The following is a 20,258-nucleotide window of genomic DNA, read 5'->3' as shown; positions in this document are numbered from 1 at the left end:
TGGAAGGCGTTGAAACATTCCAAACAGAATCGAGGATTTCCTTCACATTGAACACAAAAAGTTATGACTTTTTTTACCTTATTTTTTACTATAATACCGTCGGGTTTTTTTATAACAATCCTTGCAGTATTTTCGCATTTCACGAGCTTTACAATTTAATTTCGATAGAGTATGAGCTCTCAGGCTTACAGGTAGGCAAGGAGCAACAATCTGTTGTTCTTCGAACACAATTGTGGTACCCAAAAGTAGCTCAATGGCAAATTTTTTGTACCATCGTATGGTCTTTCGAAGAGCTATGCTGTAACTCGACATTTCATCCGATAAATCGATGGAACCTTTGCCAGTATTATAATCGACGACTGCTTTTGGTTTTTGACGGTTCCACGACGGTGGATTTGTACAGTTTCGCCAGTATGACATGTAGACGAAATCAAGACATCTCTTTTATCTCGCTATTTGAGCACACTTATTCCTCGTTCATTTTCTCTGGCAACAATTTCACCTTTTTTTAGTTTCTTTTGCGTGACTTCAGCGGGATTTCCTTTTCGATTACTACGTAATGTTCAAAGGCAGTGTGTTTTTCTATCCAATAATATGAGGGCTAGTTGCAGGCTGGTATACCGATTATCGGTGACACATACTCTGCCGCATTCCAAGAGATCATGTGCCAGATCTAAAACAATTTTTGTGGTTTTTCTTTATTCTTCGGATTATCTTTGTTCTGCATATATGTTTATATTCCAAGTATATCTTTTTTCTGAACACAATTTGAACAATTTGATCCCATATTTATGGGTTTTCTGTGGATTATACTGCCTGAAAAACAATCTTCCCTGAAAATGTATCATGATTTCGTCTATACAGAACGTTTTGGCAATGGCTGAATTATATATAAGCGATCTCCTTCCAGACACAGAGTGTTGTCCTGCACGTCGTCTTGAGTTCATTCAGGTTTGAGCCCAGCTCCCTTACCCTTTTAGCTGATTTTTGTCGAAGGACTGAGGGAATATTGGCGGTATGAAGTCCTCAGACATCAGTACCGCCCTTCACGGGGTACCCAAACCTGGCTGGGGTGGGATGGATAAAAAGTCTATTCGTCCCTTAACGGAGTACATGAGGGCCTCATTCGACAGAGTGTCGGGTGCTTCTATATCGGGAGGGGTCGTCTACATCATAATCTATAGCGCTATCAAAAACTCGTCGATTCCTCGACTGAATGGACTGCCGAATGGAAGGCAGCTGTAAATCTCTGCGGATGGCTTCATTCCGCACGAACCAAGGATCATTCACAATCATCCTCATTGGCTTATTTTGCAGTACCTCCAGAATGGAGATATTATATTTCGCCGCTTGTCCCCAGACGCCTGAAACATACATATGGTAGATGGTAATCTTGTTCTTCAAACTCATTTTAGATTTTCTGTTGATCAGAGAGTACAGACTTGCTATCCAACCCTCGATCTTTGACGGGTTCCAAGTGAGCCTACGGTCTATTAGAAGACAGAGGTACTTTACCCCCGCTTGCCAGTCAATCTCCCTTCCAGAGATTCTCACTTTTCTGGCCGGAGAAGATAGCAATTTTCCCATGGTTATCGCCTGAGTCTTGTCCGGGTTCACTCGGATCTTCCAATCGAGGTACCAGCGCTCGAAGTCCTCCAATGCACCTTGTATATAGACGACGCCGAACTCTCGACCCATGGAAGACGAGAGGAGAACCGTGTCATCGGCGTATAAGGATATCTTCACACGCTCTGGCCTCGTAAAGTAACTGGTGTAAAGTGAATACAACGTCGGAGAGAGCACGGCCCTCTGTGGCACTCCAGCGAGGATCTCTCTGTTGTCAGACAGAGAGCCCTCTACTCTAACCTGAAATGTTCTGTCTTTCAGGAAAGACCCAATCCACCGGATCGGGCCCCGAGGTAGGTCGAACGCGATTAATTTGTGCAGAAGCCCTTCGTTCAATACACGGTCGAAAGCCTTCGAGATGTCTAACAGTACAATGTGCACTTTTTTATAATTATTCAACTCTTGGATGGTGTTTTCGACCAGCCTTAGAGCCTGTCACTCAGTGGAGTGTTCTCTCCTGAAGCCAAATTGTTCATCAGGCAGAACATTTCGGTCCTCAACTTCTTCGTTGAGCCTTTGGAGAACAACTCTTTCAGCCAGCTTAGCCGCCGACGAGAGTAGACTAATCGGGCGATAGTTCTGTGGGAACAGCGGGTTCTGATCCTGTTTTGGGATCATGACGACGATCGCATGCTTCCACCTTCTGGGGAAGTGTCTGAGAGTCAGCGAACTGTTTATAATATGCAAAAGGCATTCGACGCAGTTGACAGATTGTTGTCAGAGAAGTGGAGCCTTTTCAATAACAACTCGAATTTATTTCGGCTCATTACGCTTGGGGCAACCTCGTTTTGGAAAATCTACTTTGTAGCCTTTGATTGAATTCAACGAAACAATGCCCATATAACTAAGAAGACCTAGTAAATGAATTATATCTTTACGATTGGTGGGTTCCCACGCATGTAATCGAGATTTGTTAGATATAGTCTCATCTTCTAAAAGCATCTGGGTGGCATAATTATTGGTTTCATCGACTATCATGTCAATTATATTCCAATACACGAAAGCCAAGTAATAGTCGATAGGTCTATTTCCTTGTAATGCTGCATGATATTGAGGATGTATGCCCCCCACAAATGTTTCTTCAAAACGTGAATGCTCTCCTCTTGGAATATCCCAAACAGAAGTGTGTAAATCTTGAGGTGAAGTTTGTTTTTCAACATTTTCTGTATTCATCTCATCTTCTGATCGACTCATATTGAATTCTGAATGAATCACACCTTCAACATTCATTGTGGTATCTGCGACTTGCTGAGATGAGTCGTGGTTGTCCTCTGGGAATCTTTGAGATTGGTCACTCTCAAAATTACTATCATCAGTAAGATTTATCTGTGCCTGTTGGTAGATACCCAGGATCATCGAACGAATCGTCCGCAAAGGATCACTCGAGAACTCAGAATTATCATCTGTTGAAAACAATGACTGGAAATTCTTTTACCAAATATTTGTGAAGAGACTCACCATCGTCCTTTTTTGCCATAGCCAAGACCACAATTCGTTTTGTACGGCTGCTCATACTGATACTATCGAATAATATCTACAAAACAACCACACCGATCAGTTCAAAATCACAAACTGAATAGGAAACTTGTCGTAGCTTGTAAAATACTATCAGCGGTCACCTCGTTGAAAGTCGTGTCCGATCGGTGAAAGCATTTTTGTGACGGCCAAAGCGGACACCCGTGTCTGCTAGGAGTAATCTGGAGGCCAAGGCGGACACGGGTGTCCGCTCTCATTTTTTGTGTGACTTGAATATCAAAAATGAGGAAAAATTGGGAAACTAATAATTACATGCTGAAAGATGTGATTTGTCAAAAAAACATGGTGACCCAGATGAAAGTTTGATAAAAATTACATGGCGCTTAATCTGTTAAAGGACAAGCCGGAGTACATAAGGGCGATGGATATCTCCTTTTAGGAAGACACCATCTATAGGATCGACAGAGAGCTCGAATATCAAAGATGAACGATTTCCATAAGGTGGAATATTTAATGTTGATTTTATAAATTTGCAAAGGGGGTTAGGGGGTGTTGCCCCAAATTAAACAACAGTTTCCTTCTTGAAAATACTGCCAGCTTGATATGAAATTCAAGGAGTACTTATATTATACTATAGTTCCAAAATAGCAGGCCCTAAATTATCAAAAATAACTGACGTTTTTATCTTAATCTGTCTCTTGCAGTTGCGTACCAAACACTACCAAAAATGGCTTATGGATAAGAAACAATTGCCGTCCTTTTTTTTCAATTAGGTGATTGTTAACTTGATACAAAGTTATTACAACCACAAAATACTTTTGGTATTGTTTTTTCATACAGTTTTTCGACAAACATTGACAACAAAAGTTTCCATATTTGTGTATCAAAATTTTTACTAAGATGATTGTGCTAGCTTGATATCAAGTTAGCAGAGCTAACTCCTGAAATATATTATTACATTAATTTTACTATAGGAGGCTTTTGCTAAAGTCCTTTTTTCATATGAACAAAAAATATGTGAAAAATAAAGTTAAATGAGTCAGAAATAATCATTGTTGACGTGTTCCCCACAAAATCAATAACCGTCGTTCACAGCAAATGTTAATACTTATGCCCAAAAATATGTTTTCAATAGCAAAAGGAAAAAGTTCCAAGTACTACAGTTTATCATCACTAGCAGTCCTCTGACTTCTCTTGAAATATAATGCCAATGCACTGTTATGAGTAAAATAAATTAGTAAAAGTGACTTTAAAAGCAGACCATTCAGAAAATGTTCACCGAAATAGATTTATTCTTCGGCATCCTTCACCGAACCAGATGCATGCAGCAGTTCATGCATGTGTTCACAATCTGACTCGTAAAACATCCATTTCCATTCTCTGGATCATTTTTATGGTTGATTGTAAACTACCACGAAACTTGTGAAGTGGTCAAAGGCAATCGCTTTGATCTCCGGAACCTCTATTTTTATATGTAGACGCCTAAAAATTATACACTGCTGTTCGTAATCTGACATTTATTTATTAAGGTGCTTTATTGTTATGGTAAGATTGGAGCCATCAACACTTTCTAGAAAGATAATGCCACATTTCTATATTAACATGTAAAACAATAGAACGTCAGAACTAATTACATGAAATATTTCTGTTATATTAAAAACTAGAAATTGCTGAATATAGTGTAAATACAAAATACTTGATGAAATAAATGTCGGAAAAATACATATACGGGGGAGCTCGTAAACAGTAATAGATAGAGAGTTGAATTGTGCTTAACTTGATTATTTTAGAGTACTATTAAACTGGGGAACGGCAGTTACCCCCTCCCAACATTTGTATTATAGCTACTTTTTTCTTACTCGTATATTTTCTCATTTCTAGACCGCTTCGTTTTATACTAGGTGGCGGCCTTTGCCCTCCCAATTAAAATGCTGTATTCAAGTGATACCAAAAAGTCAACCCTTTTTTGGTTCTTTATTTGTACAGATATAATTTATAATTCGTCACAGAAACTTTGTGTGGCATATCAAAATGTATTCATGTAACATTTCTACAGGATGTCGTCCATTTTGGGCTACCCTCAACTTGAAAATTTTTATACGAATCTGCATTTTTTGTCGTAATTTTTTGGTAACCAAAGTTCATGTAATATTGTGAAATATAAAACTCTGAAAAATCACTGAGAATTTTACAAATTTTATGATTATATATTATTTGTCATTACAGTTCCAATACTCGCTCGAATGGAAGTAATACTTGAAACTTTTTACATACCATGTACCGAAAAATTGTACAGAGACCAATGAGTAATTGAAAATACGAATCAAGGTAATGATCTTTTATTCAGTTCATCCTGTAAACGGAATCTTCTTTCCTAATATGAAGCTTACATGAATTCTTGAGAGAAGTTGCATATTTCAGCTGGAATCAACACCTGCCCATTTTTTCAAACCTTGATTCATATTTTTTCATCATTCGATAATCTTAGTAGTATGTACTTTTGAAGATTAAATCCAGTTGAGGTCATAACTTATATATATATATATATATATATATATATATATATATTATATATATACATATATATATATATATATTATATATATACATATATATATATATATATATATATATATATATATATATATATATATATATATATATATATATATATATATTTCAATATTAAATTCTACAAAAAGGATTTGAAGCTTTATACCTTCTATTAATTATCTGCGAGCGCTTTCGGCAGTTGGTAGTACTGTCATCTTCTGGCACTCGTCAAACTGAACCATCACACAAAATGGCTGCCTATAACGCATTCATATGTAGAATGTTAAGGATACCACTCAGCAAAGAAGCCCGAAACAAAGAACGGAAAATCATATACCAAATAGCGAACGATAACGGATACACCCAAAAGACAATAGATAAACTAGAAAACAGAATCAAACAAAAAATATAGAACAAGGATCAAGCCACCCCAACAGACAAAACAACACAACGATCGACAGCATTTACGTACGTAGGACGTAGAAGAAGACAAAGACCAAAACGGGATTTACAGTATACAATGCTCGGACTGCAACAAATTCTATATCGGCCAAACCAAGAAAAAACTGATCCAAAGGTACAATGAGCACAAAAAGGCATACATAAATCCAACAGTATATAAATCAAACCTTGTAACACACGCCATACAAAACAAACATAATTTCCCCCATCAGAGAACATAAAACTAATAAAACAAATCAACAAGGGAAACCGCATGGACATTTGGGAAAACTTGAACATCCATAAATTCAACAGTCATAAATCACTTATCGAGGAACAAGTACAAATCAAAACACAACAAGATCTCACATTCAATATATTAAACAAAACCATACACATTCCTAGAGAAGATCTAACACGAAGAAGAGTACCTGATGCAGAACAAATACAGGCAAATTTACCAAAAGTACCTTAAATACCTGAGTTAAGACGCTCTGACCGTATAAAGAGACAGACAACAAGATGACCAGTTCAGTTTGAGGAGTGCCAGAAGATGACAGTACTACCAACTGCCGAAAGCGCTCGCAGATAATTAATAGAAGGTATAAAGCTTCAAATCCTTTTTGTAGAATTTAATATTGAAATATATATATATATATATATATATATATATATATATATATATATATATATATATATATATATATATATATATATATATATATATATATATATATATATATATATATATATATATATATATATATATATATATATATATATATATATATATATTGTTTTTTCATCATTATCAGAAATAATAAAAATTATACGGGGCGTTCCAATTAGAAATGCAAAACCAGAGTCATTTCCGGTGAAACCGAAAGAGACGGGAAAATTAAAAATATGGGAAAACTCTCATCATTACATACTTTTAATGCCAATTCCTGTTTTGATACACCTAATATTCTAAAAGTTATGACTTGTCTAAGAGATTCGTTGCCACCCGGTATATACTTTATACAAATACATTTTCGGACTTCTTTCAAAACCAGAAATAATATCAACTAATTCATTTTCTCCCACAATTTATAGCAAAAGGCCGAAACTCATTTTGTACTTCTGACTATAAAAAGTAATATATTTTTAAGGAGTATCATAGATATCCCAAATATTCAACATGACTTTCGGTTCTAAAGTTAGGCCCAGAAGAATATGACAAACATTGTAATAAGGGATGTTAGAATGGGTGTCGCATGCTGTCATGAAGAAGAATATGGAGAAAAACGCCGTCTATGTTCTCGAGTCTGTGTTTTGGAAGACATGGACAAGTCGGATAGCCCCCAAGAACAGAAAAAAACCTATTCATTGTTAAAATATTAGCTTTGCCGAAATGATGAGTCTGGCAGCTCTCGGATCTTCGACTACGGAAGAAAGAGAATGGTCCATTAAAACCACATGTAAGTGAGCGCTGAATCTTCGAATCGTTCGCTGACTATTTGCCTAATGATGCGTTGCTCTCTTCTCTATTTTCAGATCAACTAGATTGCGTTGGTAGCCCCGAGTTAAATTTGAACATATGCATATCGTCAACCAAACATACGTCATACACATGCGTTTGAGAAACGAAATGGATATTTTTGCGATCAAGCAGCTATTGTTGACGTGTCAAGCAACCCATTAATTTTATTATTTTTAAGTATGAGTGATAGACAGGCGGGATCTCGGGTGGGAGTCATTGACCGAGGCGGGAGTTCCACAGGGACTCTTTTCTTTCGATGTGTTATTATTATATTGTTAGCGAGTGAACGCTCAGGGCTAAATTTGAGAATAGGATAATGACGGAAATTGTGAAAGCACTTATGTAGGCACTTTTGTTATAACATCACGGGTGTTTTCATGTTCTGACTTTATTTATAATATTATAAAAATTTACAATTAGGCGCAACAAAAGGCCTTTGAATGTTTTTTTTTGTTTAGTATGTTTGATTCTCATAATCTCAAAAAGAAGATGATCAATTGTGGATTCAAGGACCGATTACTCAAAAATACCAAATCGACACATGTCTCTGGCTTATTGATTGTATACAGTTACACCAAATGTATGGTCACAAGAAGCTGCACAAATATACAAAAACACCAACACTTTCCTTCAAATATTTTTTGTATTTATAAATTTCTCGAATTAACGGACGATAGTTTTCAATTTTTCTTTTACTCTCTGTTGCAAGGTATTCACATCATAACAATGTTATTCATATATTTCATTCTACAAATCGCCTCACAGAAAAATAAAAAGGGCAAGGTCAGAATTCACGTCACATATGATTGAAAAGTGTTACCAGAGTAACGCTCTGCTGATGCTAATTAACATCTTGCATCAAAGAATAGCGAAAAGTATTCGAGTATCTCAAAAACGTTCACACAATGTATTGAAGGGGTGTCTGATGTCATTTTGAGAAGACATTCATCAGTTTTTTATATATTGATTCTATTTATATTTTTTACCACTCATGTTCCACAATTACTACGCTTCATCATGTTATTGATCCATAAAATAGTCACAAAAAATGTTGGTGTCCACTATCGAATTAAAAATTTTTGGTGGCCATATTTTTTGCAGAAATCGTTGTAGTGTACTGAGATCAAATAGATTTGATTGAAAAATATTTTTTTACAATAAATCAAAATAAAATTTCAATTAGCAGTCTTATGCCGTCATATTTTGCATCAAATATTCGTATTTACAGGTTTGATTTAGAAAAAAAAGTTATTTTCTATACAGACATTTTTTTAAGCTTATTTCGGAAACTATTCAAGTTATTTCGGAAATACTTAGTAAGACTTACAATGTTAGTTTAAGTTGTGATCTGAAAAAAGATTTTTATTATCCCCTCAAACAGGCAACTTTTGTCTAGTTTAATCAACCTTGTTGAGTCTTACCAATTTCTGAGATAGCAATAATGAGATCAGCTCAAAAAAACAAGTCTGTAAAGAAATAAACCGTATTTTTCTCGAAAACGAATCTGCAAGGTCGAATATTTGTTGCAAAATACGACGTTGCAATACGAAATTTCATTTCGTTACTTGAAGGTATAACATATTTAATTATCTTTGGTGAAAGCAAATCACAATGTTCACACAGGTAAAAAAGTTTTTTTGATAACAAAAATATCAAAAGTCCCGAAATTAATCTATAATTATTTATTAGGTAATATAGACACTTCCATGTTCTGTTCGTTTTGCTTTAATAGCGATTTATTATAGAACAGATATTAATGTGACTTTTGTGGGAGGAAGTGAACATTCATATTTTTTTCACAGTTCATTGGTGATGAAAAATTAAATTTTCTACAATTTTTATTCGAATTGGTCTGCATGGTACAAACGGTTTGTTAGCACTTACATGGTAATTTTATGATTAAAATAAATTCATTAAGTAAGAGCTCAATCAGACAGGAATTTAGAAAATTCAAAGTTTTATTTGCCAATTCAAAGATCAATTGATAAAAATAATGCGTGAAACGGGTGGAAAACGCTCATATTACTAAAGCCATAAAAGAGAACGGATTAACGAATGAAAATAAAATGCCACACTGTTATAAAGATAAAAACTTCTTATATTTATACGTTGATCGGTAAAACGGGTACGCTATAAATGTCTGCATGTCATTTTTAACAGCCTTTCAGTTCGATATTTTAATATCTAATAAAATGACAGAGTGAACATTTGCTCAGCTTGGCTCCCAACATGGCTGGTAATATCATAAAATAAAGGCTTTATTATTATTATTCAACTTATTCAATGATCATACACTATGAATAGTTTCAATAAATTAGATTATCAAGTTGGCAAAGTGGTATTTAATATATTAATAAGTTCTCGTTTGATTATCACTAAGAAGTTTTGCAATAAAAATTAATAAATCTGATTATAACGTATGAGTTGAATGTAAATAAACGAATACTTTTGAAGAGTCAGATATTTTTTCAGTAATCATTTATCATATAACCTCTTTCTAGACAATTTTGTAAATGAGTGCCCGGAACTAGAAATATTGTTGAAAATTTTGGTTTTGAAGTGAATATACTTTGAATATAACCGCAATTTGCTTTATACAAATGAAATAATAAGACATTCATGAGATTTTCACAATACAAAAAAATTAACTAGTAAACTTCGCCATGATCACAAGTTGAAATTCACCAAATTTTTGTTACAATCTATGACATTACAATATTTCAATATTTGTAATTGCATAATAATTTGTTTCACCAATGCCGTTTTAATGATATGTAAACAAATTTTGTTTGGTCGGTTGTAATACCCAACATGCTCCATAAACTTGACTTGACATATTATTTATGAACCATCTATAAATCCACAACTACAGTCAATTAATAATGTTCCGGGCTCTTAAATTATTTTGTTTCTCGAGCTAATCTGTCAACCTCAAGTACGTTTTTTCTTGTCATCAGTTGTTCGCGACATTTTTTTGTTTCTTCTCACTTCCATACGACTCGAAATCGGGGCGTTTTTGCCTAATTAAATCATATGTCGCGAAGGAAACATATCTCTTGAAATAAATGACGCGTCTTGCGTATCCCGAAGTGCAATTAGGATTTTGTTCTATTTTCATTGGGGGAGCTGTTACTCTCATGGCGCCTACGCTGTTTTTTCTGTTGGCAAATGAAAAATTATATAATAAGTTATTTGTGTTCTAGTCGTTTCGTTATCATGGTCTTCAAATTGTTATCTTGTGTTGATTCATAAAAAATACTGAACAAGTAAAGATAATTTAGTATAAGTTATGTACTTGAATAGAAGAGAACTATGACACCAATATCATCAATCCTAGAAGGTAAAACCACAATTGGCGTTGTCAGGAGATGATCGTATCTCAACGACGGGTGAAATTCGTCTCGAGACAATTGTCACAGTTCTAAAGCAAATTCAAATCCAAAATAGAGTGGATTCAGAACCAACATCTTGTTGATCGCAAATGCTATATCATACTTAGGAAAAAAATTTTATAATAACGAGTGAAATGCACAAGTTTTACAGTTTAACGGAAAAAATGCAGATAATATGTGTAATATAAAAAGATTTTCATTGGATTTTTCACAGCGCACTCAAGCATTATATGAAAAGAGACGTAATTATTTCTTTATTTAATGTAAAATCAAAAGGAATATTAATCAAAATTATTCAACTGGATGAATTTGTCTCTTCAACAGTAGTGTCATCCTCACCAATCTGAATTATCAGTGGCTCGATTTGTGTCTCTATTATGTTATCAAGCTTCCACATCTTTGTCTCGACTTTCGATATCACATACCGAACACACTTCTCCCATTTCTCCGCTGTGACTCTTTTCAAAGCCTCATCAAAAAGTACTTTGAGATCTGCAAATTTGAACGTGGTGTTATGCTGAGCTACAAAATTATTCACATCCGCCCATACTAACTCGATGGGATTGAGCTCGCAGTGGTATGGAGGCAGGCGAAGGACAATTTTGTTTTGGCCTGCTGCCATCTCATCGACTATATATTTTTGGTATTCAAGCTTGCGCTCCTTGACAATTTTTAGTAGCTGTACTCTTAGCATTGAGTCTTCAAAGCTAATATTCTTTGATCGCAAGCAATTTTGGATTTCAACCTTCTTTGAAGACGTTGTCGGAATCTTCTCTAACCGTCGCGAATGATAAGGTGCATTGTCCATTACAATCACAGCATTATCCTCCAGATGGGGTAGAACTTTGGAAAACCACTGTTCGAAAGATTTACCGTTCATTTCTTCGAGATAATCTCCAGTTTTCTTCGACTCGAAACACCACATGCCGATGTGAAATTATAAAGAGGTATGTAAGTAAATAAAACAAATACGAGGGTTACTTTTTATATATTGAGATTGAGGCAGGTCTTAATATAAATATAAGTTTACCTGCTGGATTTGTTAATCCGGTGGATAGTCCATCTAGAAAGGCCCTCCTAGATGAGGTCAACGTTTCATCGACCCATACTTTAGGAGTAGTATGACCAGCATTAACCCAGGTTTCATCCATATAATAAATTGTTCTCTGTTGTTCCCTATAATATTTAATTTTGGTCAAATACTCTCTCCTTCATAACACAATTTCCTCTCTAAATAATAAACTATTGCGCCCTCGTTTTTTCCACACAAAATTCAAATGTTTCAATACTTTATGGAATGTTGACCGCTTAAAACTTGGCAATAAAACATCTTCATTTATTTCTGTGAGTACTTTGTCTATCGTGGGTATTTCATTTCTGAAAAAGTACTCATGCACTTTCCTCCTGATTGCATGTTTATCAGCATCATCTATTGATTTTATAATGGTTTGACGATTCTGATTTGTATTCGGTTCGGAAAATGTATGATTTTGTTTATATTCCCGTAAAACATTGTAAATCGAAGCGCAACACACTCCAATTTTATCGGAAACTTTCGATACGACTTCGTCGACAGTCGATGTCTCAATTTCTTCCATCTCTTTCTTGAACACATTTAAAATCACTTCTTTCATCTCAACACTCAAATGTCTTTTTTTGGATCGTTTCCTGGCTGGACTCAGAGGATAGCTCACAGTGTCATAAGCAGTCTCTGTACTGGACATTTTGGAAAACAATTGTAAACAATATACTATAACGCACGCCACACAAACACGCAAACGACTGATTACAACCCTGTGCTGGTACCGAACTCGTACCAAGAAGGCGAATTCACCAATGAACGCTGCCCTTTCCATCTGACACTGGGCGATCACGTGAACCTCACGCTTCGGTTTTGTTTTACTCTATCTTGGATTTGGATAGACTTTAGTTTAAGAAAAGAGTGTTCTCATTAGATTCATTTCATCCCAGAGGTTCCAATTCTAATTTTCATTCTCTTAACTCGTCTTATACAAAATCTACTATTATTTATTTATAGGAGAAATGTCTGAATAGACACATATGTTTTTGCTGTTCGTTTTAGGGGTAGTTTACGATGATAGAAATATTCATGGAAATCATTGATTTAAAAAAATTATGAGAACAAGTCAAAAATTTCTATTTGAATATAAATAATAAATTTTACTGCGCCAGTGACGAAAAAAGAACTTTACTCATTTGAACATTCACTTCGGAGAAAACTTTACGGTTATTGTATCACCAGACTGCAGTTTATTTATAAATTTAGAGTCTAGCGGTTTTAATGATTTATTTTTGCAGAAGATGTGTTTATTTACTCTGCTATATATCGAAACGCTTGGTTTATTTATAAGCAGGCAGTATTTATTTCTCTACCGTCTTAGTGTTTTATGTTAATTGAAGTCTGTCAATGACGGACATTGAAGCTACTTTACAATAAACAATATTGCCTTTTAGTCAATAATAATTTGAATAGCAGATGTCCCTCACCATACTTAAAATTGAATTTGTATTTGAATAATATGATTTATTGAGAAGGTAATTTTTTGGACGGATTAGTTTTTGTGATGAGAACGTCCAGAAATGGAAGTGAGTTGTTTTTCGACTTCCATCGTGAAGTGAATTTTAGATCGGAATGTAAGGAGTTGATGTGGTATGGAGACTTTCAAATCCATCATGCCACATAACAAAGACGTCATCTAAGTATCGAAGCCAACACGTAGGTCTGAGGTTAGACATGTCAATGACTCTCGTTTCGAAGTATAAAGGTTTGCCAGGACTGGAGAGAGTGGGAAACCCATGGGAGCGCTTATTATTTTTTTTGTAAAATTTTACCCTTTTAAAGGAAATAGGTGTTTGACATGCAGTGGCTGATAAAGATGAGTGTTTTGAAGAATTTGGTGTTTAGAAGAATTTGGTGTTTTGAAGAATTTGGTGTTTTGTTTTGAGGACGGATAAGGTTTCGGATAGTGAGATATTCGTGAGAAGGGATAGGTACTACGTTTAAGCTGACACAAGGTAGTCAGTTTATTGGATATTGGAGTATGATGAAGTGTTAGGAATTCAGGACATATGTAGATGTCCAGATTCATTACTTACCGTGAATAGAGTTACTCGTGGAATGTTGGAGGGAATAGAGGTACTCCATGTGTGGAGGCAATCGGTATGCTGGATGCAGCTCTCTGCCGAGAAGTAAACCGCTTCCGGGCGTACCACCAACACTGAAAGAAATGAAAAAATATGCACATTTATTTTGAATGGAAAAATGCATTTGAAATTTTCAAGGGTTATATCCAGAGTGAATCAAGTTCAATTGGTTATAATGAGTACAAATGCATACTTTTCGAAATTATGCTAAGCATATAACTAGAGTGTACATTATTGTTTAAATTATTATACACGGTAGCATTTGCTTAAAAGCAAATTTTCAAAATCATGAGATGCATTGCATGCATTTTGATCGATTGAGCTTGTTGTATATATAGACTCAAAAAATCCAGGTTCGAAATTCAAATTTTAAGATTTATGTAAAATATGATCCCCCAATTCATGTTCATTTTGATGTTAAACAAGTTTCCTCAAGCAGTAAAGCAATGAATCATTTTTGAATGGGTGATTAGTTGGCCTACATAATTGAGTCGGTTGAAACGTGAAAAATGTAGTATTTAGTTCAAATATTCTGCTGTTGTTTGATTTGATATAAAAAATCTCAAGCGCCTTTTTGAAGCTGTATGTATACTGTGAGTAACAAAAATATGGAACACTCACATTATTAATTAATGAATCTTTTTTGATTAAACTGTTTTTACTTTTGAATTTCAATTGAAATTTTCAATACTTCCTATGAAAAACACTTACCTATACCTAAATACCTTCTTGCTAGAGTATTACTTCATGATTCCATCCCATCTAATACCTATAAATAGTACTTTAACTAGGTACTTTATTACCTGTAGAAAATAAATTGTCGGAAATGATAATGATGTTCTTATGTCTTAATCACTGTTATTAGTAAATTATACTGGGTGTGTGAATTAAAACTACTACTTTTGGATGTGCCTTTTCTGTTAACGCAAAGATTTTTTTTTCATGTGTACGACGTTCTCATATCACCAAAATCCTTTGTATTCCATTGATATGAAAATGTGTTAGCCAACGACGGAAGTTTCAAAATCATCCTAATATTAATTCAATAATGAGAGAAAAATGATGCTGTGATATCACCAAAACCATATTTAGAAAGAAGAACTGTTACTGTTGATAAAAACTCCAAACTGGAGGAGACATTGACTGAGGCAGATGAAAGAGTTTCGATGTGAGAATAAAACAATTTATTATCTGAACTAAACTTGACTTAACGGGTATAGTGCATTTAATCGCAGTTAAAATATGTGAACGGTGGGTCCAGCTTCCAACTGTTATATCGTGTTTACATATTATTTTTGAATGTATTCTCAGTGATATCCCTCTGATAGACGTCAATGGTTAGTATAGGTATATAGAGAGAAAAGCTTGCTGACGTTGCTACCAATTCTGTAATCTCAAGTAGTTTATATGCATGTTTACGATGTAGTGGATGACATGAATATGGTAAAATGAAAGTTATGTCAATGTTACGATTTTACCGGTGTTCTGCTTTTATTAACATTGATTTGTGTCAGTGGATGAGTTAATATACAAACAGTTAGGAATTCTGTAGAACTCAGGTTGAATCAATCCTTTCTCATAAAACTCATCAGAAGGAGATTTTCCTCTACTATCACGATACAGGTTTATCAGATAATATTTTTTTATATTGATATGCAAAATAAGTGTACGTAAGTAATTGTGATCCATGTGACATGTCATAATAAATTAATTATTTTGTGTATCAATTAAACTATTTACATTTTTATATGTCACGTAATTTTTCATACTGATTTGATTGCACAGACCATAAATGTAACCAACAGTGGATCGGTGTTGAAAATACTGAAACAATTTACAAAATCGTACCACAAAAATTCAATGCGCTCAAACAACATCCCTCTAGAATTGTGATATTCTTATGAGTATAATAAAAGCTTGTAACAAAGAAAAGTGGTATTCGTGTTCGATGTTTATTTCAGTAATATAAAACGAAAATGAGATCACCAACAACTGGATCCCATGTGTAAGCCCATTCATGAATATTTAATTCGGAGATTGCAACTTGGATTAAAGTTGTTCACGACACTATACGTTGTGGTCACTGCCAATTACTTGCTGCATTTATCTCGAGCTACACACTTTATTTGAAGAAAAATATTCTACCACAGAAAGTGGTCTCCGGTTTCAAGGAACTGTGATTGCTCATCTGTATCGAGGTATGGAGTTTCAGTGAGCCATTTGAGTATTATATTGATTGATTCTGGCGTAGTTCATCTTAATTAGTGTTCAGAGTGCGTAATCAGCAATCACTTTATACAGTGTGACACACTTTGAGTCGTTTTTGAAAGCAGAGATATGACTTCTGGTACAGGCGTAGTCAGTTCATCATGGGCCGCACATTTCGCAATACTTAACCCGAGTGACAGCCTAAAATCCAGCCTACTGCGATCCCGCGAAAAAAGCAAATTCTCGATATTTTGCTCTGCGTCGGAGATACCGAAATAAGTTGCTTAGAAATCGATTTTGACCCTAAAATCCATAATTCGAAATTTAAATGTTTCTGTAATTTTCATATTCAAGTCCGATTTTCAATTAATGGTTCCGGTTACCGTGTTAGGAATCACACGTTAAAAGGTAAGACCTCGTTAGTCCTTAGCTCGCACAAGTTTCTCAGCTTCTGAGAGTTGTCGTTCGTATGGGAGCGACAGCTGATTAACGGAAAAACAGATTTTAAACAGACAGACAGACAGAATGAAAGCTATAGAAATAATAAAATAGTCAAAATCGATTAAATGAATGTATTCATAATAAATATTAGGTTTTTCAATCTTATCACGGATTATAACGGATTTATTATTTTCGTAGATTCTTATTTAGGTCCATTAGTTGAAAATCGGACTTGAAAGTGAAATTCGAATTTTGCGTTGAAATTCGATATGAGGGTCAAAATCGATTTGTGAGCAACTCTTTCAAATAACTTATTTCGGTATCATCAATGCGAAGCAAAATATCGAGAATTTGTTCTTTTCGCAGGAACACAGAACACAGTAACTGAGTTTAAGACTATCACTCGGGTCAAGTATTGCGAATAGTGTGGCTCGTGAAGTTCTATGTCTGTACCAAAAATCACATATATGCTTTCAAAAATTACTAAAATACAGGGGTGTTTTCATCTCAAGTGTCACACTATATATGGTTGTGCGATCAACTTAAATTATCAGGTTCGATAACACTCTATCAAATGTGAACAGCAAGCATATTTTCAATCATGTTAGTTATATAAATGTATTCAACCAAGAGGGTTGAATAATCAATTAGCGTCAAAATGGATATTAGAAAATAATAATAATATCGTCTTTATTGCAAGCAAATTAATCAGGTTCCCCACAATTGTTATATGAAGATAAAAGGCGAAGTTAAATCTGCATGATAACAAGTAATCATTCAATTGCTCTTCCACTTGAACTGAAAAATGTCGCGTAGTACGCAAAGAAATAAACATAAAAGGAAATTTTATCCTAAAATGCAATGACTGTTTGTAAATTTGTAATACATAGGTAGCTATTGGGTCGTTAATAGTTTTAAGATGGTAAGGATCGTTTGAAATTGGTATAAAAACGGTTGAAGTCATTTCGTTTCATGAGTTTGAGAATGTCATAAATTGCACAAATCTACTTTCTGAAACTTTTTCTGAAGAACTCTGTACGAAAGGGTGGCGGAGTTAGTCAGCCTCTATACCTCACATCAGTTCTGAAAGTAAGTTCTGGTGTAAGGAAGACGGTACTTTACTATTGATTGTCTTGCGAAACAAAATTGCAGCATGTTACACTCTTATCGTCCATATTTAACCAGCCAGCCACTGATACGATACGATCTGATTAGTGATTTTTAGAGAGTCCTATATAGCCAAGAATTAATAACTATAAATTGAAGTTACCAGTATCGAATGCTCTACTTAAATCAAGATGAGCCAGTACTGTTTAATTGTTTGTGTCACGTGCTCTAATAATATTTTCCACTATATGCAATAAAGCAGTTGCACAACTATGTCATTTACGAAATCCAAGTTGAGTTACTGGAAGTATAGAGAAATTGTCAATGTGTTCTTTCACCTGAACTTCAATAGCTCTTTCAAGAACTTTTGAGAAAGTTGGCGTTAAGAAATTGTCTAATGAAATTTCGTATTATGCATATCAATTATTGTTAGTTGTTTGATGGATTGGGAATCAATAACGGATTATCGAAACTAAGTTATGTCATATCTATGATTGGTTATCGCTCAGATTCGTCATCAGTACCAATGACATTTGTCAACTTAGTCGATGGCTACTTTTCATGTAAAATAGTTTACGCAGACGATACCTATCTTGACCTAAATCTGAATGAATTGGGTTGGACATATAATAGGTATATCGAGTGTGACTTTATCGATTGAATATTATAAGGTAGGCAGTGGACAGAAATTGAATGTATTCTGTTTAAAAATCTGTATTCTGTTTTTCCGTTAATCAGCTGTCGCCCCCATATGAACGACAACTCTCAGAAAAAACGCAAAAGGCAAGATCAAATTGAATAATGGGTTTGAAAAATGTCAAGTATACATGTTCAACTTTCTTCATCAATTTATATGTTCAATTTATTGTTTTTCACTCATTTTCACTGCCCTGATTAAGCGTCCCATTAGAATCGAAAGCTTGGCGAAGTAGAGCAGAGTTTTGATTTTTTGACTGAGAGACCCCGTTAATCCATTTTACTTTACACAGGGTCCTGCAACAGTGGCGCGGTGTTCCATATCTCTATATAGGAAGCAGATAGGAATCTAATTTTCTATAATATTACCTTATTGCTCGAGCTCGACAAAATAAAAATATTGGCGGTCACACAGGGTGTTCGATTTTTTCTGGGCGGATCCCAACTGTGTCTTTTTAAATGGCAACCTATATTTTTTATCGCTTTTTCGGTTTCTTCATAGAAAATAAAATAAACTTTATGTATATCTGCACTTCGAAAATATTGATGGTTTTCGAGATATCTAGCATGACAGGTTTTTTTTTCCAATATTCGTCACTCAGAATATTTGAAATTATAAAGTGGTGCCAAGTCCAGTTGAAATTTTTTTTTGGTCGAATATTCTACATTGGTAACTCTCTCAAACGATATATCTGAAATTGACCTGTGATATACAGGGTATGAAAAACCGCTTGCCAAATATTGTAAATGAAAATTTGCAAAATCCTTATATTAAATGGAACACCCTATATATTATTGATCCATAAGAAGCGCCAACGAAACCTCTATAAATTTCATTAAGTATTCCCTATGGCTAAGTTCAATAGTTTTTCTTAAATGAGCATTTCTTTCGAAAAATGGTCATTTTTTCAAAGCGAAATCCATTTGACGACTGATAAGAATATACAAAAAATACCCTTTCCTTAAAATATCGCCCATTCCTAAAATTACCTGTTGCTAGATAAACAAGTTGCGAATTACACCACAAAATGGACGTTCTTGAATAGTTACAATAATTTAAAAAACCTCGGAATTTGTGCCATATTATTTCGGTCTAAAACAACCTTTCAGCGAATGAAATATTTATTGGAAATCAAGTAGTCTGGCAAATGACAGAACAAAATATTTGGCTGCAAATGAATATTGAAATTTTTAGTCAATCGTGAAGTTGAACTGTCGGTATAATTTCATCAGAATGTTGTTATCAAAAAGTGATTTGATTGATACGATTTTCATATTAGGTGAATCAGACAGGAATTGTTTATTGGCAAGTAGAATTTATTCTCAACGGTATCCAGATAGAAGGCATCCAGATGAAAGATCTTTCCGAAAGGTCTTGGGACGATTCGTTGAAACTGGATCTATTAATTATTCCAAACATGAGCGCATCAAGCCAGCTAGTAATGAAGATAATGAATTGCAAGTTCTTCTTGCTGTTGAAGAAGATCCTAGTAGGAGTCAACGACAAATTGGGGAAATAGTGGATATAAGTGAGAGATCAGTGCAACGAGTATTGAAGAAACATCGCTTGCATCCATACCACGTTCAGTTACATCAAGAACTACTGTATGCTGATTTCGAGAAAAGAGCGA

General features: G+C 34.6%; 1 protein-coding gene across 1 annotated transcript in view; it reads right to left on the bottom strand.

Moving 5' to 3' along the window:
* ci (transcriptional activator cubitus interruptus) overlaps nt 1-20,258 on the bottom strand; it is a 155,306-nt gene that overhangs the window by 7,806 nt on the left and 127,242 nt on the right. Inside the window, 1 exon segment of the mRNA XM_074171694.1 lies at nt 14,128-14,249. Within this exon segment, the coding sequence (XP_074027795.1) occupies nt 14,128-14,249 (122 nt within the window).

The sequence above is a fragment of the Leptinotarsa decemlineata genome, unplaced genomic scaffold (assembly GCF_025532065.1).
Source record: "Leptinotarsa decemlineata unplaced genomic scaffold, Ldec_3_MD MMD2_tig00000035_RagTag_RagTag, whole genome shotgun sequence".
Lineage (NCBI taxonomy): Eukaryota > Metazoa > Arthropoda > Insecta > Coleoptera > Chrysomelidae > Leptinotarsa > Leptinotarsa decemlineata.
The sequence above is the reverse complement of the archived record's forward strand: the minus strand, read 5'-3'. Positions and strand labels throughout refer to the sequence as shown.